This window comes from Rhinatrema bivittatum, chromosome 3, assembly GCF_901001135.1.
Source record: "Rhinatrema bivittatum chromosome 3, aRhiBiv1.1, whole genome shotgun sequence".
Taxonomy (NCBI): domain Eukaryota; kingdom Metazoa; phylum Chordata; class Amphibia; order Gymnophiona; family Rhinatrematidae; genus Rhinatrema; species Rhinatrema bivittatum.
The window spans coordinates 577437282-577463255 of record NC_042617.1 but is presented as its reverse complement, the minus strand read 5'-3'; the positions used below and the strand labels follow the sequence as shown (position 1 = coordinate 577463255).

Sequence of the window (25974 nt, the reverse complement as noted above, 5' to 3'; positions counted from 1 at the left end):
ACAGACCAGTTAGTCGGACCTCTATAGTGAGCAAATTAATGGAAGTGACACTAAAACAGAGGATAGGGCAGTTTCTGGAATCCAACGGGTTGCAAGATCCGAGGCAGCATGGTTTTACCAGAGGTAAATCTTGTTAGATGAATCTGATCATTTCTTTGATTGTATGACTAGAGTTGGATCAAGGGAGAGTGCTTGATCACTTGGATTTCAGTAAGGCCTTTGACATGGTTCCACATAGGAGACTTATAAATAAATTGAATGCCGTTGATATGGGACCCAGAGTGACTGACTGGGTTAGAAACTGGCTGAGTGGGAAGTGACAAAGTGTAGTGGTCAACGTGTTTTCTCTGAGGGGGGGGGGGGAGGTGTTACTAGTGATGTGCCTCAGGGATCGTCCTTGGGTTGGTTCTTTTCAACATTTTTGTGAACAACATAATGGAAGAATTGTTGGGAAAAGTTTGTCTTTTTGATGATGATACCAAAATCCGTAACAGGATGGACAGCCAGGAAGGTGTGGAAAACATGAGGAGGGATCTAGCAAAGCTCAAAGAATGGTCTAGGGTCTGGTAGTTAAGATCTAATGGTAAAAATGCAAAGCAATGAATTTAGTATGCAAACACCCAAGGGAGAGGTACAGACTTAAAAGATGTAAACATTTACACCCTAGAAGAAAGGTGAGATAGGGGAGATATGATAGAGATATTTAAATACCTCCAAGGTTTCCATTCTCAGGAGATGAGTCTCTTTCAATGCAAGGAAGGCTCTAGAATGAGGGGTCTAGGGATGAGGGTGAAAGGGGGTAGACTCAGGAGTAATCTTAGTAAATATTTATTTAAAGAGAGATTAGTAGATGCATGGAATGGCCTCCCAGTGAAGGTGGTAGAAACAAAACCAGTATCTGAATTCAAGAAAGCATGGGATAAATACAGACGATCTCAAAGGGAGTGAGGGAAATTATAAAGCTAAATTAATTGGGCAGATGGGCAGACTGGATGGGCCAAACCATCTTTTTCTGCCATTATGTTTCTATATAAAAGTTTAATTCACAGTTGATTTATACATTTTAAATAATTGTGCAAATAACGCAGGGTTTCCAGCAGTGACTATGCCTGACGGTCAGCTCTGGAATGCAGAACTTTGGCAGGAGAACGTCAGTCAAAACTCCAAAAGGGACAAGGTTCAAAGCCATTCCTGTGGCTGAATAGCAATTTGTAAGCACACACTGGCAGACTGACAATGAGGATAAAATGATGCGCGCTGTGGAAGGGTTCCAGGGCCGAGGGTGGAAAATAAAACGGGTAGATCGTATTTTCAAGTCTACCTACATTATTTCCCATAGGAAATTCACCCGCACAGGGTGCAAAAGGCCACAGGTGCTTTGTACTGCGGCAAGTTTCAAAAGGAAAGTGGTACAGAGTCCGAGGCTAAACGGGCCTGTGGTTGGAAAATTGCCCCCTATATGTTGAAGCCCTATATACTGTGTGTGTATATTTCTACTGGACTCATCCTGGTGACTGTTTGCGTTAATGAAGATCCTATTCTGAGATTGAAACATCAGTAACATATAAAACACCTGCTAAAATATACTTTCAGCAACTTTGGGTGGAACCACCACGTTTTCAGACTCGCCAGTCTGCGACACCAGCGGAGTTATGCGGAGGTCACCTCAGATCCAGTGGACCCTACCCAGAACTGAATTCCGGCATTCTGCTTACTCAGGCACCGCGATTGCTTCCCTGTATGTATTTTATTTTCTCCAGCCGGCAGTTTCCTCCTGCTCATTTGTACCTTCAGTTCAGGTGAAAAACAGGGATGGGACCTGGCGCCATGAGCCTTCATTTGCAACTGCTTGGGGTGGGGTGGAAGGGGGAGAAGATTCCCCGCTGTTCATATCCTCTCCCTGCTTACATTCAGTCCAGTCCTGGCCTGGGAGCCGTGAGGCTCCCGGAGCTCAGGAATCAGAAGCCCGGGGTCTGGCCACCAGGAGCTCTGAACTTTGTGTTCCCAGAATCCCATGGGACACAGAAGACCTGACCCAGCGATCAAACCGGGGACTTTCTGCCTGCCGGAACACAGCACTTACCATCCGAGCCACCAACGCTCGCTGACATGGGTTACTAACCTGGCATTTGGTAGGAATAAGGTGCTTGGCCTGGTTGTGGCGTGGAAAACCCTGGGCTGTAACTGAGACATCCGCTTTGCAGTGGAGATTGTGCTTGGGAGAGTCCACTTTCTGTTTTGATGCCTGGCAACATTACACCCAAGTCTGTGTAAGAAATTAATTTTCAACTGATTTTGTTTTTGTTTTTTGTTTTTTTTTAGAGAGATTACATTAGATACCTAAACTAAAGTAACTGCATCACACAACAATGAATCACTGCATTTTACTTTTATGTAAAAAAAAAGCGAGCAATCAGAAGATGCAATACCGTAAGTGGGTAAACTGTAAGGCTGTCCTGTCTGAGAGTAGGCGGTGTACACGGCCGGCTGCTGCATTCCCGAATACTGGGTCTGTCCGGCATAGGCAGACATGGACTGAGCTGCCGGTGTGGAAAGAATGTGTGGATAGGGCCTAAATAGTAGGAAAAACAAACATTAATCGCTTAAAGACCTTTCACATCTATCATTTTTAGACAATTAAGAAATAAACATTATCTGCTGGGAATCTAAAGGAAACAGTGTGTGGGGGCCATTCTCTCTCTATATATATGTACATAACTATGTGTATATATCCCTGAACAATCTTTCTTCTTATTGTTATTAATACTATATATATTATATTGTGTGTATATATAACTCTCTCGATCTACTATATGCCTATATCCCTGAACCATCTTTCTCATTATTATATATATTATATTCTGTGTATCTCTCTCTCTATCTATATGTAACTATATGTATATACATCCCTGAGTCATCTTTCTCATTATGAAATGTATATATATTACTATATTGTGTGTATCTATCTCTCTCTATCTATATGTAACTATATGTATATATCCCTGGAACCATCTTTCCCTTTATTATTATAAATATTAGGGATGTGAAATCATTTTTCCTGAATTAGGCAATGTCAATGACATTGCCTAATTCGGAATGGTTCGGGAGAACCGAAAAAGTATTTAATTTTTTCCAAAATTTCAGAAAAAAATTCATTTTTGAGTTAGTGCATGCTAACTGGAGTTAGTGCGCATTAACTCCCGATAGTGTGCACTAACTCCCGATAGTGCGCACTAACCCGAAAATCGGGGCTCCCGAAAAAACAAAGCCCCGAACTATGGGAAAAATGAAATTCCCGCGGGGGCCCCCCCGAAAACAAAGCCCAACATGAAATTTTTATCCGAAGCACATCTCTAATAAATATTATATTGTGTGTGTATTTGTGTCTCTCTCTATGATTATAATAACTATATGTCTATATCCCTGAACCATCTTTCTCATTATTATATATATTATATTGTGTGTGTGTATCTCTCTCTTTCTATCTATATATAACTATATGTCTATATCCCTGAACCATCTTTCTCATTATTATATATATTATATTGTGTGTGTATCTCTCTCTTTCTATCTATATGTAACTATATGTCTATATCCCTGAACCATTTTTCTCATTATTATATATATTATAAGGTGTGTATCTCTCTATCTATATGTAACTATATGTCTATATCCCTGATCCATCTTTCCCTTTATTATTATAAATATTATATTGTATGTGTATCTGTGTCTCACTCTGTCTATATATCTATATATGTATATCCCTGAACCATGTTTCTCATTATTAAATATATATATATATATTATATTGTGTGTATCTATCTCTCTCTTTCTATTATATGTAAATATATGTCTATATCCCTGAACCATCTTTCCCTTTGTTATTATTATATATAACGGTATATTATATTGTGTGTGTATCTGTGTCTCTCTCTCTGTCTATATATCTATATGTATATATTCCTGAACCATCTTTCTCCTTATCTGCTATACTATTTCCTGTAATTTTCAGTTTGAACTGACAGCAAATTGCAGAAAAAAACAGAATGTACATGAAAAACCTCGGAAAGGTTAGCAAAATTGTCTGCTTCAATAAATTTAAACAACTTGATTTTACTAGGAGATTTTAATTTACCTTTTAATCGTATGTCAGAGGACTCTCAGATTTCATTGTTTAATGATATTTTACGATCGTTAGGTTGGTCTCAAGTTGTTTTAGCACCCACTCATTGTCACGGAAATATGCTTGATTTGGTGTTTATTAATAATGGTGCTACTTTTCATTTATTGAAGGATCCTGAAGTTATAGTGGTCCCATGGTCCGACCATTCTTTGATTAGTTTTTCAGTAAATGGTGTAATTAGTGATGAGAATGTTGTGTCTTCATCTAGTAATTTTTTGAAAAGATCTTTTGTTGACACTAACAAATTAAAAGATCATTGTGTTTCAGTTCCTGACGTTTCTGAAGCCAGTGATCTCAATGCTTTTTTTGATGATTGGGTTGCTTTTTTAATGACCGCTTTGAATTTGATTGCTCCGTTGAAAGTTTGTTCACTCTCCAATCAAAAGAGTAATAGGTCTAGGCCGTGGTACAATTCGGTCTTAATGTCATCTCGTCAATATTTACGGAAATTGGAACATAAATGGTCTAATCACCCTTCTCATGATAATGTGTTAGCTTTTCGTGAGGCTTTAGCCAAATATCAATTGGATACCTTAACTGCTAAAAAGGAATATTATTCCAAAAAAATACATGAATTAGGTAATTCCCCGAAAGCTTTATTTAATTTAGTTCGTAAGTTATCAGATGTACCAAAACCAGTTAGCTTTGACTCTGCTTCTCTCTCAGCTGATATGTTTGCAAAATATTTTGCAGTTAAGCTAGAAAATCTTTTACTAAATTTTAAAGATGTGAATATTTCTTTTAGTCACTATGAGTGGTAATGCTGCTACTTGGACAGAGTCTGATTTAGTTTCCTCTATAGAAATTCTGAATATAATTTCACAATTGAATAATACCACTTGTCCTATGTTGAATATCTCTACAGTTACTTTCAGAGAAATCTTTGTTCTTTTGAAAGTTTCTATCACACATATTGTGAATGCTTCATTGTCAGTGGGTACTTTACCTAAGGCTTTAAAATCGGCAGTGGTGAAACCTTTATTAAAAAAGGCAAATTTAGATAGTGGCAATTTGATTAATTATAGGCCTATCTCTTCTCTTCCTATATTAGCGAAAGTGATTGAAGGTATTGTTCTTAAACAACTGACTGACTTTATGGACACTAATGAGATTTTGAGTCCGCATCAATTCGGCTTTCGTCGTGGTTTCAGTACAGGATTACTTCTTATTTCCCACGGCGGCTCCTCCTTTGCACGCGCTGATGCTCTTTCTCCTTCCTGCCCACGCGGCTCCGGCAACGTTTACTTCCGGGGCCGCACAGGCAGGAAGGAGGAAGAGCATCAGCGCGTTTGAACGCGATCTTTTTCTTCGGGCAAGGAGGCTCAGCGGCCGCATGAGCCTCCTTGCGCCCGGGGGCATTGGCTCCCCTCGGGATACCACTGCTCGCGTCTGCCCCTAATACTTTGGAAACTTTATTAAAAAAAAAATAAAAAAAATGACGTCACAGGATTGACCGGCCCACCGGGGGAAGCCCGATCCCCCGATAGGACAATCCGCCCCTGTTTACAAGGGATGGCTTACTTTCGGGGGAGGTCTTATATTTAAGAATTTGGCAAAATCTCTACTACCGTGTTTCCCCGAAAGTAAGACAGCGTCTTACTTTCTTTTTACCCCCAAAAGTCCCACTATGTCTTACTTTCAGGGTATGTCTTATATTGGAAAAAACCTGTAAGACATCCCCCGAAAGTAAGACGTAGTGTTCAAAAAAAAATAATTTTTTTTAAATACCTGTCGGAGGGCCGCGTGGGTCCAGGCGGCCGGCGGGAGCCGGGTGGTCGCGTGTTAAATCTAGGCCGCGGGCGGGTGGGCGCGCGTTAGTTCGAGACGGCCGGCGGGCGGCCTCGTGTTACATCTAGGCCGGGTCGCACAGGCGCGCATTCATTCACTGCCGGTGGGGGCTGCCTCGGCAGCCCCCACCGGCAGTGAATGAATGCGTGCACAGGCCCACAGCGCCTGTGCGACCCCTGCGATTCGGCGCTGGGGGCTGCCGGTGGGGGCTGCTTTCGGCGCTCAAGGCAGTCACATGCCGTGACGTCACAGCATGTGACTGCCTTGAGCGCCGAAAGCAGCCCCCACCGGCAGTGAATGAATGCGCGCCTGTGCGACCCGGCCTAGATGTAACACGCGGCCGCTCGCCGCCCGCCGGCCGTCTCGAACTAACGCGCGTCCACCCGCCCCCCCCCCCCCCCCCCCCCCCCGGGAACAAGCGCCCATCCGCCCGCGGCCTAGATTTAACACGCGACCACCCGGCTCCCGCCGCCAGCCGCCTGGACCCACGCGGCCCTCCGACAGGTATTTAAAAATAATTTTTTTTTGAACACTACGTCTTACTTTCGGGGGATGTCTTACATTAGCCGACCCCCCTAAAATTCCCACTACGTCTTACTATCAGGGGTGTCTTACTATCGGGGAAACACGGTAGGTCTTATTTTTGGGGAAACACGGTAGTACTCGTGAGACCTCTTTTTCCATTGCTGCGCCAACACAATGGAATCTTATTCCATTTGAGCTCAGGTCTTTGGATGATGCAAAAAAGTTCAGTTATTGAGAGAGAGCACCTTCTTCATCATGCATACAACATATTCTAGAGTGCTGCCAGCAGAATAAATACTCTTACAGATGTGAGGATTCTGTTACATATTTTGGATGATTGATTATTTATGTTGTTTATATGAGATTGGTTATTTTTGTTTTTGTGAAATACATGTAATTTGTGTGATATTGTATTTATTATTTTTATGTTTTCATTATGTATGTTAATGTTGTAAATCGCCTGGGCCTCTCTGTGGTAGGCGATCAATAAATTTTAATAAATGAAATGAAATAAATGAAAAATGAAATGAAATGAAATGACTCACCCCCACCCCTCAAAAAAATCACAGCTTCATTTGAGGCACATAACATTTGTAATGCATGGATAAGGAGCATGGGACCCTCATTGCAGCCTCTGGTCCAATTAAGAAGGCTAATGCATTTGCAATGTATGAAATATGTTTCTGTCGTTAGTTCACTACAATTCTGTAAATTATTCACTATCTCACTTATCCATTGTATGTAAAAAATTTCCAGCAAGCTGCTACAATATCTCAGATTTGGTAGCAAAACAAATTAAGGATAATTTGGCAACTGCCCGTATTGCTTCAAATCCAATTTACCTGAAGATTTGGTGCCACTTTTCAAAGTGAAAGTGTGCGTGTGCCTTCACCTGGAAAAACTGCCTATGCATAAGTGCAAGCCCCTTCCCGGCATGCCTCTGGAAAGCCCCCCCCCCCCCATCCTTCAGGTACAGTGGCACCAGGAGGGGGAGAGCTGCTGGCAGGTTTATTAAATGTCCGTTTGTGCAAGTAAAGCACTGTTTTACCCAGGGAAATGACTTTGAAAACATATTAAAAAAACAAATATCTTGTTTTACACTAGGGATGGGTGAACTGGTTGTGACAGAACTGGCCACACCGTCCACCCATGTTAACCTTGGACTCCCGTAAAATTCAGTTCTGGCTACGACCCTGAGATCTAGATAGATAAATGTGCTTGGGCAATCTACGCAGACTCCTAGGAGGGAGGGGATGATGGAGACCACTGTTAACAGGATTATTCATCTTTCCAATACGGTACTATCAGAGAAGAATCTTCTTACATGTCCCTACAATAAAATACAATGCTTTTCAGACAAGAGTTGATATTCAAATTTGTTATAAAGTTACATGTACAACATTTCTTTCCTACAGACATGGTGAGATATCTGTGCCAACTGGATCCTTTAATTCCTAGCTTTCAATACTTTGTTCTGGAAGATATTGAAAAACTTGAACAGAAGAAAAAGAATAGGATCCATTCTAAACTGACTAATATTGATAATGTTGCCTTTAGAAATATTAAAAGATAAACAGGATATAGCATAAAATCAGCAGACAAGGATGGGGTGACTGTGATTTTGAATAGGTCAGATTATACATAAGAAGTATTCTTGCTATCTACCTTTAAAAGAGAATTCCAACCCAGACATTAGGGATGAGATTAAAGAATTCCTAAAAGTTAAAGATACTGGTGGATTTCTGAGAAGCAGAGAGATTTTTTGGAAGCTAAACATCCATTTATCCCTATCATTTACATTTTCCCTAAACTACATACATTTCTCCTTGTCATCCCCTTGTATTGGCCATAAGTCTATTTTCCAACCACTTTCCCTTTTTAAGGATTTTGTTTTTAGATCTTTTGCCACATATTATCACTACCTTTAATTTTATGAAGTGTGATGTGTCTAGATTGTTACTGGGTTTTCACTGTAATTGTGATTTACGCTTTTGATTCGTATTACATTTTATATATTTGTATATGCCTATTTATTAGAAACTCTGTTGAAAGTTTTTAATGTAATTATTGAATTAAATTTTGGGCGTCTAGTCTAGAGATGTGAATCAGAACCGGAATTGGTTCTGGTTTCGGATTCGTGGACCATCGGGAAATTATTTTCCCACGGTCCAATCGTTTGTTTTTTTTTATCGGCTGCACTGAGCCGATAAAAAAAAACACAGCCCAACCCTTTAAAATTAGTTCTTTAGTATCCCCCCACCCTCCGGACCCCTCCAACACCCCCCCAAAACTTTCTAAGTACCTGGTGGTCCAGTGAGGGTCCCTGGAGCATTCTCCCGCTCTTGGGCCGTTGGCTGCCCGTAAACAAAATGGCGCCGATGGCCCTTTGCCCTTAGCATGTGACAGGGTACCCGTGCCATTGGCTGGCCCCTGTCACATGGTAGGAGCAATGGACGGACGGCCTCTCTTTTCCCAACTAAAACTATTAGATTCACTTTACTTTATACCCCAATTTTAAAAGGCGGTAGATACGCGCACGAGTCGGGCCGATGCACGCCCTGCAGATTTTATAAGCCGCCCATAAACGTGTGCACCTCCCACTCTGTGCACAAGGCTAAGGTTTTGTAAAAGGGGCGGGGCGTGAGTGATCTGGAGAAGGCCAAGAGACGTGTGCGTGAACAGCTACGCGCGCAGGCGGGCACCGGACTCTCCTGCCACTCATCTTTACTACTCCTATGGATGGCACGTGAGTAGAAAAACAAAGCCTAGGCTAGTCAGTGGGGTTTTAAGGGTTGGGGAGAACAGTGAGAAAGGGAAGCTAATAAATCAGAGGGGTTGGGAAGTCCTATGCCTGAATGAACTGGGAATGAACTGGGGAAACTGGCAATGGCATGGACGCGCGCCCCTTTTAAAATCCCCCCCCCCCCCCCCACCTATGAGATGGAAGCAGGATTTGTGTGTACATGGGCGTGCCCACTTAAAATCGCGCGTACATGTGCACGCGCTCAGCCTATTTTATACCATGCGCGCATATACGCGCATACATTATAAAACGGACGCGACTCTGGACGACAGCTAGCAAACGCGCGTAGCGGTGCGCCTATGCGGCTGTTTCAAAGTTATCGTCTAAGGTTACAGGGGCCAGGTTAGCAACAGCCTGGTGGGATGCAAACCAGGTCACAAAAGACACACCCGTCCCTCATCCCACATTTTACTGTTCCATTTGATGGGCCACCTTGCTTAATGTACCTCGTACATAACACAATACTTTTACAGTAATGAGTTTAGATTACTTCCTGCTGCCTTCATCAGGAGTCCAAAGGAAAGCTACAGTTATGATACCTGTGGCAGTCTGGCACTGTTAGAGCCTTATCAGTTTAAATTAAAATCCATAACTTCTCTTTCGACCCTAAAGCCTTATTCTCTTTCGTTGCATCGCTCACAAAACCCTCACCCCCCATCATTCCCGATGAGCAAGCATCTATGAAAGCCACAGAACTAGCTATCTACTTTGATACGAAGATAACCAACCTCCTCAAGCCTCTCTCCACCTTCCAACAGACCACCCTCCTCTCCAGCACTTCAACAACTACTCGGAACATCAAATTATTATCCTTCGAGACGCCATCCTCACTGGAAATCGAAACCATCCTCAAGAAGCTAAAACCTTCTTCTCACCCATTGGACGCAATACCTTCTAATCTTCTCTCCATCCCAAACACCATCTCAAAATCGTTAGCAGACATCGTTAACTGCTCCTTCTCACAAGGAAAGGTTCCAGACCATCTAAAACTAGCCATTCTAAAACCTTTACTAAAAAAACCTAACCTTCCGACGTCTGACCCTGCTAATTTCCGACCAATAGCAAACCTACCCTTGATCTCCAGAGTCATGGAAAGAATTGTAAACAAACAGCTGTCTGACTACCTCGAGGAAAACAACATTCTCTCTCCATTCCAGTTCGGATTCAGAAAATCGCAAAATACTGAAGCCCTTTTATCCTCACTATCTGACACCATCCTTCTTAATCTGGAAAACAACCCTACCTTCTCGCACTTCTCGACTTATCGGCCGCTTTCGATAAGGTTAATCACTCCATCCTACTGGAGCGCTTATCAGATATCGGTATCCAAGGAGAGGCATTTAGTTGGTTCAAATCATTCCTTGAGAACAGATTCTACAAAGTCAGGATTAATAACAAGGAATCACACCCAATCAAATCGAACTGGGGAGTCCCACAAGGATCATCCCTCTCCCCCACACTCTTTAATATTTATCTGCTGCCACTTTGCCAATTACTTTCCAACCTCAAACTAAAGCATTACATATTCACCGACGACGTACAGATCCTCCTACCAATCACAGAATCCCTGCAAAAAACGTGGGCACACTGGAACAGTTGTCTACAATCCATCAATAGTCTGCTTACCAGCCTTAACCTTATCCTCAACTCTAACAAGACTGAGATCCTCATCATTTCACCAGACGAAAACCACGTTCTCCTCAACTCTCAAAGCACATCCCAATTCGCCAAAGCATTCATCAACCACTCCCCTTCCGTCAGAGACCTAGGGGTTCGGTTCGATAACCACTTCAACTTAAAATCTTTCGTCCTCAACACAACCAAAGAATGTTTCTTTAAACTACAAGTACTCAAAAATCTGAAACCTCTCCTGCATTTCAATGACTTCCGTTTAGTAGTTCAGTCAATTATCCTCACAAAGCTAGACTACTGCAATTCTCTACTGCTAGGTCTCCCAGCGACAACTACCAAACCCCTTCAGATGGTCCAGAATGCCGCGGCAAGGTTACTCACAAACTCTAATAAAAGAGCCCATATCACACCCATCCTTCATTTCCTTCACTGGCTTCCCATAAAATCTAAGATTACCTTCAAAGCGTTGATGATGATCCACAAGGACATTCACGACATCGCCCATCTCAATCTAAGCTCTCAACTCCGTCTGCATACATCAGACAGACCAATCAGAAATGTATATAAAGGTTCATTATATGCTCCACCGGTCAAAACCTCACTAAGAAAGCGTGCAATCTCGACAGCTGGACCCACCCTTTGGAACTCTCTGCCTCCAGAGCTTCGTCAAGAACCTTGTCATCAAACATTTAAGAAACACCTCAAAACATGGCTTTTCAGACAAGCCTTCCCGGATTCCCAAGACCATTTTGACACAGGTCAAAGGACATAACAGAATATAATTGTCCCTCAGGGTCCCCTTTACGCTCCATTTGATTTGTTCACGTTCTCATATTTATACTTGTTCTCATTTTTACTCTCATATTTATTCTCATATTTATACTAGACCCTATGTTTTAATGTAACGCCTTAGCTGCCACTGTTATGTTGTTCTATTTACTCTATTAGAAGCTTTGTTTTAATGTAACGCCTTAACCACGATTGTTCTGTTAGATTGTAAACCGATATGATTTGTCAATTGTACAAGAATGTCGGTATATAAGAATTCTAAATAAATAAATAAATAAATAGTTCAGGTTTTGAAAAGAATTTCTCCTATTTTATGTTTTTGGAGAATAGGATCCTTCTGTGCTGACGTAATAGTGGACATAGTCTTTGAATCTCTTTAACCAAATCTAAAATGGATCTAAGACCTCAGGTTGTATAGTCACATAGACAAAAGGTGAAGACTGAACCACTACCATAATTGTATTCCGTATTATACTAAAGAAAGATAGCATACACTCAGGGCCATATGTACTGAATATTCCCTCCCCCCTAGTCACCTGATGGGGAGAAGACACTTAGAAATAGATATTCAATGGGCTGGTGAACAGGAAAATGAGCCGGGAACTTTACCCAGATATTCAGCGGAACGTACCTGGATGAGTGTTCTGTTGAATATACTGAGCTAAAGTTAGCCAGGTAACTACAGGCAACGCTTATCCAGCTACCTTTACCTGGCTAGTAGTGCTAAATATCAGTGCCCACTGGCTAAGTAAGAAATAGATATTCAATGGGCTGGTGAGCAGGAAAATGAGCCGGGAACTTTACCCAGATATTGAGCGGAACGTACCTGGATGAGTGTTCCACTGAATATACTGAGCTAAAGTTAGCCAGGTAACTACAGGCAACGCTTATCCAGCTAACTTTACCTGGCTGGTAGTGCTAAATATCCGTGCCCACTGGCTAAGTTTAGCTCACCTCCAGAACACCCCAGTACTGCTTCTTTGTAACTGCTAAATCTTGTAACGAGTTACCTGGACAACAATTTAGCCAGAGAACCTGGAGAGAGAGGGAATATTTCATTTGGGATTTTATCTGGGTAACTGGAAAAGTTGCCCAAACAAACCTTTTGACTATTGACCTCTCTACATATCTGGCCTTTCATCTACAGTCATGCTGTTAATGAACTCATGATGTGTACAGAGATATTAAGCAGAGTTATACACCTCTTGAGGGATGAATATAAATAAAAAATAACCTAAAGGCTAAAGGTTATTTGCCTTTATTTTGCCATTACTGATTCCTATTATGTGCAAAAAATAAAGGGGTAAATAATGATAACATCCACTACCAAATGCACAGAAAACAAAAAAGCCTTGGGCGGAAGATGCAGTCACGCTTCAATCAGAAAGCTTGGCCTCTTCTAATAATGCACAAGTTTTCCTTTAGTTAGTGCAACATCTCATTTCAAGAAGAATCATATGCTACGAATACATTTCCCCTTAGCACCGAACTGTCGTCTGAAAACACAGTACTGTCAGGGAATGGGCTTACAGAAGTTTTAGAGCTAAGGTGGGGAGAAAACCAGTGATCACATACCCAGCACATATCCAAATGTTCAATAATATTATTCTGTGAAGGATTCAAAGCTCTGCCATTCGGTAATTACAATATATTATTATAGCCCCAGCACATATTATAGCTGAAATGTTTCAGGCTAGGTTGAACTGCTGCTTAAAAAGAAAGCACCAGTGTACCACTGCGGTTGAATGGGTAATTACCGATCCTGTGATTTATTTAACTTGTACTAAATACGTAATTATACAGTTTTGCTGACAGTATCTAATTTAGTAAAACTGGAAAAAAAAAAAGGTGACTGAATATCTCATTCAAACCCTCAATGTTACTGCATTACTTGAGAAATGTTATCTTATTTTAAAGCATGCCCTTCTTGTGAGACCGAGCGGTGATCATTCAGGCCTGGAGACACAAATCAAGTCTGACTCCAGCCTGTTAAACCCACTTCTATCTTTATTTTACAACAAAACAATGGTAGACTGCTAGATTTCAGTAGAGTGCATTCTTCATACTTACAACTTCTTGCAGCTTCACACAATATTCATAGCTGCGACACAGTTCAGTGTTTGGACAGCAATATTCTACGGGAGTTGCCTTCCTCCTGGAGACCTGGGCCTGGTCTGACTGTCCCCACCTTGGTCCCAGATCTTATTCCTTCCTTGCTGGGGGCCCTGCCACAGAGATCTCGCTCTCTTTCAAAGGGAATTAAGGTGGACCAGGAGTCTAGCCTGGTCCTGCACAGGTTTAAGGGGGAAAATAGGGGCACTATGTCACACTTCTCTGCTCAGATCCCTTTTACGTTAAAAGAAAAGGGAAAAAAGGTCTGAAGGAGGCTATGAATTTTTTTTAAATTGAATTTACTCAGCTTTTTCAAAGCTTCCCTATATTCTAAGGGGGTAATTTTCAAAGGAGTTACGCGCATAAATGTAACTACTATTGTAGCAATTTTCAAAAGCCATTTACTCACGAAAAGTGCACTTATGCGAATAAATCCTATGGACGATTCAATGGCATATATTGTAGCAATTTTCAAAAGCCCACTTATTCGAGTAAAGTGCATTTACATGCGTAAAACCCAGATTTACCCATGTAAATGCTTTTTAAAATCAGACCCTATGTGTTAGCTTGGGATATATCTCACTGCCATATTGCGAGTCGGAAAAGGGTTGTGCTGGTGTGTTATGAGGCAGTTTTCAAAAAGAGACAATGATGTGTGCGAAACCATTCTTGAGATCTTCTGCTTTTGCTATTAAAAAAAAGTAACCTGGGGCCTGTGGACCGTGGTCAGCATTGTTTACCCAGACAGAGAAAAATAAGACCTTGGAGGAGTTTATTTTACAGACATCTATTTATGTAAATTTTCCATATGGTCATTATTGTAGAACAAAACTAAAAAGCAACATAAAAGAATAAAACTCCTTGGGGTTTTTACATTTCTGGTAACTCGCTCAAAGTTAAGCCACTTACTTGGAGGGATAAAGCTGGGGTGAGTATTGATGTGCTGATCTTGGACTGTAGCCGCTGCTTGTTATTACTAAAAAACATAAAGCACATTTACAAAACTGAGTACTCTAAATATATGACTTTGACAAGCTTGCAACTATTTACAAAAATCAAAATGTATCACTGCATAGCCTCATTTTCCACTGAAGTAGAACCATTTTCATAGGGACTCATATAATAATACAGGATATTTAATGGAAAATATATACATGCATTAAATTGATAGTATAATTAATATTAACATATCTATCTATATACTATATGCATCTATATTTCTTTCTCTCTTTTTGTGTGTGGGTATATATATGTATCGTAAAAATGTTAATGCTCCGGGTACGTTTTTTGAGCCCATGGCAACATCACCAGAAAGGGACCAGGCTCCTGAACAAGCCATGCCCGAGCAACCGAAGAAGATTCGGCGCCCCTGATAAGGAGCCATGTAGGCATCGGGGAGATCAAGCCCCAGAAGCTGAAGAAAATTTGACACAGAAGTAAAGGACATGGGGGGAAAATAGGTCTCGGTGGATGAAGATGACCCAGAACCTGAATAAATGAAATGCCAGCCGAGTAAGCATGGCCAAGGGGTTAGGGGGGGGGAGGGGAGGGGAAGAAGAGAAGAGTGGGGGATGGAAGGAAAGATTGGGAGGGTGAGAACATAGAGGGAAAACAGGGAGAGTGAGAAAGTACTGGGTGAAAAGGAAAATGAGTACCCCTACCCCCCTACACACAGTCTATCTCTCCCCTCACACTCTCCTGATACCATCTACATCCCCCACATACCCAATAACTCATACTGCCCTCTCCTCCAAACAGTGCCCTTACAACCACTCCTCCCACATAACATTCACACAAATATGCCGCGTACACCACCACCACCCCCACACATATACCCCACTACCCCTCCACCTACACAGTGGGAGAAGCCAGAGGAGTGGGAGAAAGAGGGAGGGAGAAATAAAGGCGTAGAGAGGGTGAGAAAGCTGGGATGACAAAGGAGGGGGGAACAGCAGTACAGGGGGAGGAGTGGGAAGGAAGACAAAGAGCAGAATGCAAGAGGAAAAACACAGACTCACACACACACACACACACACACACAACCTCCTTAGCACCTCCACCCTATAACCCACAGCCACTCACAGCACAGAATCACACACCCTATATACACACAGCACAGAATCACACACCCTATATACACACAACCCTGCCATGCAACCTAACTCGTTAACTGCCCCACTCAGACATGTCTTGCATTTTCCCAGTAAGCACAAATAGAAAACAGAGCAGTCCTTTCCTGCAATGGGGTTGGTGAGCAAAGCCTCTGCATATATAAACAAAAATACATACAGATAATATAGATGAATACATTATAAATCCTACTGTAGTGCCACTGGCTCATCATGCATAATGATGCATGCTTAGTACAGATGTAAAATATGCAAAGGAAGGACGGATATAAGATTTTGCTTAAAAGGATTAAATGCGCAGGTACTTTACTGCTGTAATTATCTTGAATGCACAGGCAAAAAACTCTCACAGAAAGTTGCACACACATGCCACACTTCAGCATCGTGCTGCAATTAAAGCAACCTTGGATGTCGAACGAGCAACAGAAGGTCAATTTGAAATATTTTAAAAAGAACATACACACAGATCACAAGCCTCAATGTCAGAAACATGCTTGTTTCACTGTTAAAAATCTGATTAACCAAACGTTACTCCAGTCATGAGGCAGATAAATTCAGCATGATGGCAACAGTTCTCTACCGCTCCCTGTGCTATTGGGTCTATAAGAAAAGCTTAGAGTTGGGCAGTGCTCACCTAATTACATTTTACCTCGGTGCACTGCCCTAACTGGACTTATTCCAAGAGGATGGAAGTTTCCCTTTCCTCTAACCATCTGTCTTGACTAAGACAGATGTACTCCAAATATATGTTTCTCTAGTGCTGAACCAATCTCTTCAGAGCAACTTTATACCAGGCAAACACAGAGCGAGCATCTTTATTAGGCCATCTGCTCCTCATTCACTTTTGAAAAAGATTAAAGTAGTACTGCACAGTACTGGGATTATTTTAGGCTAATCAATCATAATTGCACTTAAAAGTACAGTTCCTGCAATACATCCACAGTGCTGCAGAGATTAACAGATTATTTTTTTAAACGAGGCAAACAGATTTAAGCCTATATACATCCTTTTTTTTTTTTTAGGACGATACTGTTTATGTGCTAGAATCACTAAGTGCACTCTGGACACATTCAGCTTACAGAAGTGCTGAAATGTACTTTTCTCCTCTAGATACTAAAGAACTTCACATATAGAGAGCTGGAAGAAAAACCCAGGCTCTAAACCTATCAGTATCTGACAAGCAGCCTGTACTATGTCTGTTCATACAAAAGCCCACAACATCAAAGGTTACAGGAGCACACCAGACGAATCCCAGAATGCTTTGAACTCTTCCTGCTTTTATCCTATAGCATTTTGGGGTTTGTAATCCGGCTTTTGCCAATGATACAAGAAAGCCACATAATTCAGAATGCTTGGGGATGGAACTCATAAAGCCTAGACAAAAAAAAAAAGGGCAATTTCATTCATTTCTTTTAGGCTACAAGTTGAAAGGGAAATTCTCTGCACGGCTAGCCTTGCCTTTGTTGTCAGAGTTCTGGGCTACTCTACCCCTCTTTTGGGAAGCTAAAACTTCAGAAACTCAAGATTTCCTCGATGGCTTGGAAGTGAATCAGCTTGATGATCAGCAGATTGCATGACTTGATTTCTTTTCTTGTTTTATTATTACTTGATTCTACAACACCGCAAGAATAACTTTCAAACGACTACGTGCAGTAGCATAGATGCGCGTATATGGCCGGTGGAGATTTATGATAGTGTTTTATAACCCGTGCACATCACATATGTGCGTATTATAAAATATGCACATCTCTACCCAGCAACATACCCATGCTTACGCGCAAATACATGCAATGCATTAGAAGTCAGCATTTCAGTTCATTTAATGCCCTGACTTTTCCTACCCGTTGTAAACATGAGCACACGTCTATTTTATGCATGCAAATAAAGTAGGCCTTATTCGGGTAAAACGATTTATGCACGTAGGTAGGTATATTTGGAAACATACGCGCGCAATTGAAATTGCCAGTTTCAGCAATCACTCCACCAGTTCGCCCATTCCTTCTGCAGGTCATTGAGAACCTCCTGGTTCTTCAGCCTCAACTCCCTACAGTTCACCCAGACCCGCCACCGGCCAATAATATACAATAAACATGTTGTATATCCTTTATGCAAGATAATTAGCAGGTGAATACTTGTGCAAGTCAGGTGGCAGATCTATGTGCGTGCAAATGTTGGCCCCATCCCAGAACACCCCTAAACTGCTCCTTATTACACATGGACATGTGCACGCTAAACCAAAAATACATGTGTATGTTTGATATTTATAAAATGGCATGTGCATGAGTAGATGCCACTTATGCGCAGATATGCACATTTTTATGTGCATAACTGAAAATTCAGGTTGCGTTCGTGGACCCTTAGGCTGAGGCAGGACTGGCACTACCTGCGGGGAGAAGCCCTGTAGGATCTCACCATCAGCAGGAAGACCTGGGCAAATCAGAGACCCAGATGGAACCTCACGTATACCAATCCTTGTTCCTCTCGGGTTGAGCCTTTGGGTGCTGGGGCTGGCAGTCTTAGGTAGGGTCTCTGGCGTGAGATGGACAGGAGGCCCTTAGAAGGCTGGGTCATAGGCAGATGGTGATTGATGTGTTGGGAAGCAGGCAGAGGTCGAAGGCAGGCGGTGGCCAGGCATGTCATAAAGCGGACAGAGGTCAGTGGCAGGTAGTGGGATAAAGGGGATTCAAGAATAGGCCATGGTCCATTCAGATATCCATCTGAAGGGAAGAAGGTGATGGATAGGCAGGGAGGTTAGGCAAGGAGAAGGACAAGAGGCAAGGAGCACCGAAGACAAACGTAACAATTCACTCCTATATGTTTCTTCCAAAATAGCTGTATGCACCGAGGTTCAACATTAGTGCGTAAAGCCTGCTTAATCACACCTGTGGTTGATCTTAAATATACTAGTGATCTATTTTAATGAAATCCATACATAATACTAATATCTCTCTTGGAACAATGGCCTATGGCACATCTAGAGTTAGCTAACTCAGCTCCTCCCCAGAACGCCTACCTCCCGCCTCAGGAATGCCCCTGACTTACCCGGCTAATTCTAGACAGTTAATTCATTTAGCCGGATAAGCATTTAAAAAAATGTGGCTAAGCCATTCAGATAGATAACGTTTCCATTATCCATCTAAATGGCTTTTGAATATGCACCCCATAATATTCATTAACCCAAACACTAATCACACAGGATCATAAAATTACAATAGTGTCACTACAAAATCCCATAAATAGTAGTACACTGATGAGTAATAGCTAACTACATACAGCATAATCAAAATAAGTACACAAATCTAACTTTAGGAATCACGCAGCAGCAGCAGCTATTTACAATGGAATCAGGACTTTCTAATACACGACTGTTCATTATTATCTATGAATCAATGAAATCACCATTTACTGAATTTGACTCCTACGTTGCAGAAGAGGTGAGCTGCCATTCTACAGGAGATAGGCAGATTTGCCATCTTTAGAACTGGAATGCAGAGCTGGCCACGGGAAGATTTGTTGTAAAGCACCAAACCAAGCACTTATAATATTGAATGTGTTTAAAAGTGACTAACAGGTTAATTAACTAAACTTGCAAATGCTGATACACTGCGCAGACCTTTGGTAACAGTTTTATTTTATTTTACTGGGGGCAGGTTTCATGAAGTCACTTAGTGGCGATACACTTGGATACTTTTCTACCTGTATACTGTAACTACTTGGGTAGTTTATCTTTGAAAATTCACTAAACGTTACACAGGTACAAGAAGTACCTCTCAGTCTTTTTTTACTTTTTGTTTACTTTGTTGGTTTACTTTTTTTTTTGTTTAGAATTAATATTTTCTTTATTTAGTAAATTAAATCAAGAATACCTGACAATAAGGAAGGTTTCATTATGTTAACAGATAATAATACTAGGAAGAAAAAAAAATAGCAAATACAATAGAAATGGACCTCTTAATTAGATCAAAACTGAGGGGGTACCTGCATTTAAAAATCTGCAGTCAAAATGTAAAAGCATCAACGGGTGCCCAAGCCGGGAGATCTGCGCACACGTTGGCCTGGCGCTCGCCACGTGGATTTTAAAAGCTGCCGTGTACAATCGCATTTCCCGCTACATGCATAAATCAAAAATTCAGAAAAAGGGGCACGGGTGTGTCGGGAGAAGGCCAAGAAATGCGCGTGGAAATATTTACGGGCACAGGCACGCGCTGGGGGTCCCCTGCCATGTAACTTTCAAAAAAACAAATCTGAGCCGGTCAGCAGGGTCGTCATATGGGTGACCGTCGCCCGTATGACAAAGTGAGGGCAAAGGTAGCGCCGGCGCCATTTTGAAGATTGGCAATACGGCCCGCGTGCAGGAGGTCGCTCCCGGACCTCTGCTGGACTTTTGGCAAGTCTTGTGGTGGGTCAGGAGGCCCCCCCCCCAAGCTGGCCAAAAGTCCCTGGGGGTCCAGCGGGGGTCCGGGGGCGATCTCCTGCACGCGTGACGTCGGGAGCCAGGAACCAAAATGGCGCCGGCGCTACCTTTGCCCTGTCACATGATAAGGGCAAAGGGCCACTGGCGCCATTTCTCTTAACGCAGCCGTGGCTAGAGAGAGAGGGAGATCGCGTCGGGACCCCCCCACTGGACCCCAGGTAATGTAAAACATTTTGGGGGGGTTCGGGAGGGTGGGGGATTTGTTTTAAAGGTTCGGGGTGGGTTTTAGGGTTTTTTTGGTGTGCCGGTTTTCCTGCCCTCCCCCGATTTACGATTTTTAACGATTTAAAAAAAAAAACCAAACCACGACGATAAGATTTCCCTCCCCCCCAGCCAAAATCGATTGTTAAGACAATCGATCACACGATTCACACCTCTATTTGAAAGTCCTATCCCTAAACTGGGTGAACTAGGAATGAGCTGAGAAAACTATGTATGGCGTCAGGGCACTTCCCTTATAAAATTCCCCCACTTACATGGTAGACAAGGCAGTTGCGCGCATGTCCATGTAAAATTGTGTGCACATGTATGCGCGTTCGGCCTATTTTATAACATGCACACATATACGTGTGTATATGCGCCTCTGGACGCGAGCCAGTGAATGAGCATACATGAGTGCCCGCGTGGCTGTTTCAAAGTTACCATTCCTATATGTGCACATTCCCCCTCTCCCAGACTGCCCATTTTTTTGAATTATACCTATGGATTGAAACTGGGTGACTATATCTAATCACTCTAGGGGGACAATTTCTACCTCCTCCTTCAGATGGTTATAGTTCCATTTGATCATTTCCCTTATAGGGGATAATTTCATAACTCTGTGCACACAGGTAAAATCCGTGCATATCTTTCACATTCCAGGCGTTACCCCAAATTTTCAAAGCTAACATGGGCATTAAGCTGGCTTTGAAAATTCATGGGTAATTGGCCTGGTATACGCACAGAATAACTCACACAAAGTCACGCCGCCTTAGAGGAGAGTGTAACTTGTGCTGATTCACCTTCGTATGTACTTCTGTAAATCGTAGGGTTCATTGCGCAAGTTCCGACTCTTCCAAACCGAGCTACGCGAGCACTTTTATGTTCAGCGAGCCCCGGGCTACTTTCAAACTGCCTTTTATGAGTACAGGGCCAGATTTTCCTGAGGTTTTACACATGTAAATGGAGTTTTGAAAACTGCCCGGGGGAGATTGTTCTGCGTATAGAGTATGTGCATAATTTGCTTGCAGGCAGGAAATCGTTTACTCATGTATTTTCAAATTTCAGAAGCATGTGCGCAAACGTACATGCATATATTTACTCCTGCTCCGAAGCCGGTATAAATGCAATTGCGGTTTTATGCGTGTAAATTACTTTTGAAAATTCAGCCCACTAGAATAAATAATTCATTGAGGCACTGCCATTTTTGGCAGCAATACTACTCCAGTTTTCTTAGTTTCCTGTTTAAATAACACGTAATATATGAGTGAACCATCTTTCCCTACTACCACTACAAATAAATAACAGACATAAATCAGCAAATTAATTCATATAAAGCTGACGAAGCAGTGCTCTGGTATTGGAAAAGCACATAAAAAATAAATGATGATGATGATGATGATGAAAGCAATTCTGAAAGCAATTTATGTGGGTAAAAATGTTTGCCCGTGTGACTCGACTGCCTGAAAGCTGCCCTCCCTGAAAGGTACATTTTTAAACCCACGCACAGGCGTCCATGCGTGCGCAGTTCCCGGCATGCGCACATGGATGCGCCGATTTTTTATAACATGCGTGCATTAAAAAATCCGCTTCCCGCTTGCACATGCATGCCCCAGTGGTGACTTGCACGTGTATTGGGGGGGGGTGTGAAGATTCTAAGACGCGCACGCTGACGCGATAGGGCCTTTCCCCACTCCCCTCCCAGTCTGCTCCAATAAGGGTGCGGACTGGGAGGGGACTCCCTTAACCCCCTAGCTAACCTGCCTCCCTTTTCCCCTATCCGACCCCTAAACCCCGGATATCAATCATTCTTTTTTTTTTGTTTTACAACTTACCCGCGGGTCCAGGGCAGGAGCGAGTTGTGTGGGTCCGGCGTCCCTGGCACGCATGGCAATGGGACAGTGGCTTAAGGGCACTGTCCCGGCCTGCCCACGCCCAGACCTCGGCCTCGCCCAGCCTGCCCCTTTTTTTCTCATCTGGGTTTTTTCCCACGCGCACCGGGAGATATGCGCGCTGCCGCGGCCCTTTGAAACTATGTGCGGCCCGGCCACGTGCGTATCTCCAGGTACTGGCGCACGTAGGCCTTTTAAAATGAGGCCGTTAATGCAGCTCAGAGCCTGCAACACGCGTGCTTTCGGCTGCAATGAGATGAGGCGTGCTTGGAGTCAGGCTTAAGGTAGGGGAGGAAATGAACGCCGGCGGATGACATTGTCAACCCCAGCCCACCATTTTCCAGCCACATTTTTACTGCAGAAAAAGCAGGCGCAGGTCTTCGCGCATGCTTTACCCCCTTGGCCAGCTTCTGAACGAAAGCATACGGGCACTCTCGCTTTGAGCATTGGTGCAAATCCGTAAATACAAAGTACGCATGTTTTTTTTGTGTCCCTGAAAGCTGCACCCTTAAAGTCAGTGGAGGAAATAAAGAGTTCCCTAGGCTTTCAGAGCTTTAACTCATGGCCTGATTCAAGTTCTTTCCCCATAAACAACAGAGTGAAAGCAGCACCTTAATGAAGCAGGACCTTAAGTTTTACAGAAATGAAAAGGCAAATAAACAATCTGATGGACGCTCCGTCGGCACACCTGTTTCCCTTACAGCAGGAAGCAGCCAGGCCCCGTGCCAGCAGGACACCCTATCCCCCTCCAATTCCTATTGAAATAGGTTTCCTCTGCTGTTAATATAGTCACATTTCTGGTACTTCTAAGTTACACATGAAGAGCTCTCACCTGTTCCACTCCGAAAATTTGGAACAAAATACCACGCTACCTTAAGTTCAGGGAAAAAAAAAAAGCCAAGGCATGGCTCTTCAACCAGAGATCCTCCAGCACCCAACCTAATTTCCTGAACGCTCAAACTGGACTGCAAATTCTGATTCTGACTGAAAGCTGTTCGAATGTGTCTGGTGATCTAAATGTGTTGTAATCTACCTTAAAGCCCATTCTTGGAAAAAGGCAGATTATCCAATGCTTATAAATAAATAAAAAAAATGTAATATTACTTCCACTAGTAGACTCTGAAACAAGGAAGCCACTGAAGAGTAAAGAAGAGCCAAGAAACAGTATCACTACATGAACATTAGAGCTTATTTTTCTTTTCTTCCTAAGGTAAAAGCAGTCAACAGGTTAGAGTTCCAGAATATACACATGAAACCTCTGGATTTTAATTTTACATCTATCAGAACAATTATTCCCCAAAGATATAGCTTCATGCTTCACAGAATCTTTTTCCTTCTTGACAAATATCCTCATGCAAGATGACCTTAGAGCCAAAAACACAAATAACTCAATTCCTTTAAAAAAAAAAAAAAAAAAAAAGGGCTTCCAAAATACAGTCCTTGAGTGCACAAGGAATGTAGCTGATAGAGTTATTTACTACTAATTCTTGGCTGAAATCTAAAACCGATTCAGAGTCAAGTGATATTACTGCTGCTACTACTACTAGTACTACTACTACCTACACCTATCACTTCTATGGCATTAATCAGCATACACAGTGCTGTGGAAAAGCATGTAAGAGTCGAGATAATCAAATCATTCATTGTGTCTGCCTGACTGGAAGGCTGTAAGCCTTCAATATAGGAGGAAACGCTTCCATAGGAATTTGTAGACATTCATCCAAATATGTTTTAGATAACTCAACAAATAAAGCATTCTTAATGCACAGAAAATTAATATTGCGATAATTAAAAGAATTCTCCTCCAGTCTTCTTTTTATACCTAGATTAACTTCCATTAGTTTAACCCAGTTTAACATTAGTCTTCTTAACAGATCCAGTCTCTTTTTAAAAAAAAATAATAAATTCTTTGTGCTGTTCTGAAACTCATCTGGTTATTCAAATCCATAGCAGCCCCTTCCAAAGAAATGACTTTAGGAAGTAAAACTGGTTTAAGCTCTGTAATAATTTGCCAAATTAGATCTAAAATAACTTAACCAGAAGTCGGGACTGTGATTTGTTGCTGGAAAAGTTCAGGGGACTTCACAGAATCCGAATATTTTACAATATGTAAATTTAAGTAATGTCATAAATTCATGATAAAAAAATCCAATCTATCCTATCAAGCTCTGTATAGCCATCAAACTATTTCCTCAAGCTATTTAATACAGGCCTGTGTACAAATCCTCTCACCTATGCAGGGAACCCACTCAAGAAACGGCATCGTAGCAAGGAGATGTGGACATCTTAGCTCAGTCAGTATGAATGGCCATTACTGGGATGTATATTTATTTTGGAGTAATTCAATTATATTTATTCTGTAGTGATCAAGGACTGAAAGCAAGGGTCCTAGCTAAAAAATCCTAAACATTTCTTTATATAATATAAGGCGTGGACATACATTTACACAGATGATCTCATTACACACTCTGCCGGCTGCTCTCCTGTTGGTATTAATGTGGACTCCATATTTATACCAACCATGCAAAGGTCAACTATGCATTAATAGCAACAGTGCAAAATTCAAACATTTACGCCTACAGTGCAAAGGTTACAATAGCATTTATAAGAACTTGGCCACATTTCTCATCCTGCAAACAAACTAATCCCACCCCTTTCTGTGCCCCTGTGCCTTCAGGCTGACTGAAGAGCAGACCAGACCAATCAGCAAAGCTCTTTAAATCCCAAATATCTTCTGCTTCCCCAACTGACCACACTGCCCTGTTTTTTTGTTTGTTTTTTTTTTATCAGTAAGAAAGCTTTCTTTCTCTTTAGCACTAAATGGACAAAAACAGTATGAAAATGCATCTAGAGACAGCGTAGCCATTTTGCACATCATTTTTGAAAGCTTCCCAGGCATTCAAAAAATGTTTTTGCACTGACCCACGGCTGAGTCACCCTCCAGCCATTCAACACAAACATGCTTCTTAGATGTAAGAAAAAAAAATTGATATCTGCCTCTTGCCCAGATATGCTGTTCAACAGATAATTTTCGTGCTTGTTGTACAAGAAGGAAAACATTTTTTGGAAGGGGGCTGTGTGTGTGTGTGTGTGTGTAATTTTCAAACTATACATTTTGGGATAAAGGCCACTGGCGCTTGTTAACCCATGGACGTTGCCCCAAGTTTCATACAGAAAATGCACATGCACTTTTGTGTTGAAACATGCCATGGACACTAGCACCTGCTTTTGTGTGGGTGCCTTTTGAAGGGAAATTGACGTGACTCCCTCAACCAAGATATGTCCCCCAGCAATGCTTTATTTTAATGGGACTAAAAGTACAAACAGTGTGGAAGATTATGGGCACCTTTAAGTGCATTAAGGGAGGGCAGTTTTCAGATGGCTGATCTGCATGGGTAAAACATCTTTTAGCCATGCGAAAGGCTTTGAAAAAGGCCTTCCCCATGCTT

The 25974-nt window shown here is 42.1% G+C and overlaps 1 protein-coding gene across 14 annotated transcripts in view; it reads right to left on the bottom strand.

The window, feature by feature from the left end:
• Window positions 1-25974, bottom strand: part of LOC115088383 (eyes absent homolog 4-like) — a 545124-nt gene that overhangs the window by 127676 nt on the left and 391474 nt on the right. For all 14 annotated transcript variants that reach the window (XM_029596587.1, XM_029596586.1, XM_029596590.1 and 11 more), the window contains 3 exons: window positions 14742-14808; window positions 2430-2572; window positions 2123-2266 (listed from right to left, as the gene is read on the bottom strand). In XM_029596587.1, coding sequence (XP_029452447.1) covers window positions 2123-2266; window positions 2430-2572; window positions 14742-14808 — 354 coding nt within the window. The remainder of the gene's footprint in view (window positions 1-2122; window positions 2267-2429; window positions 2573-14741; window positions 14809-25974) is intronic.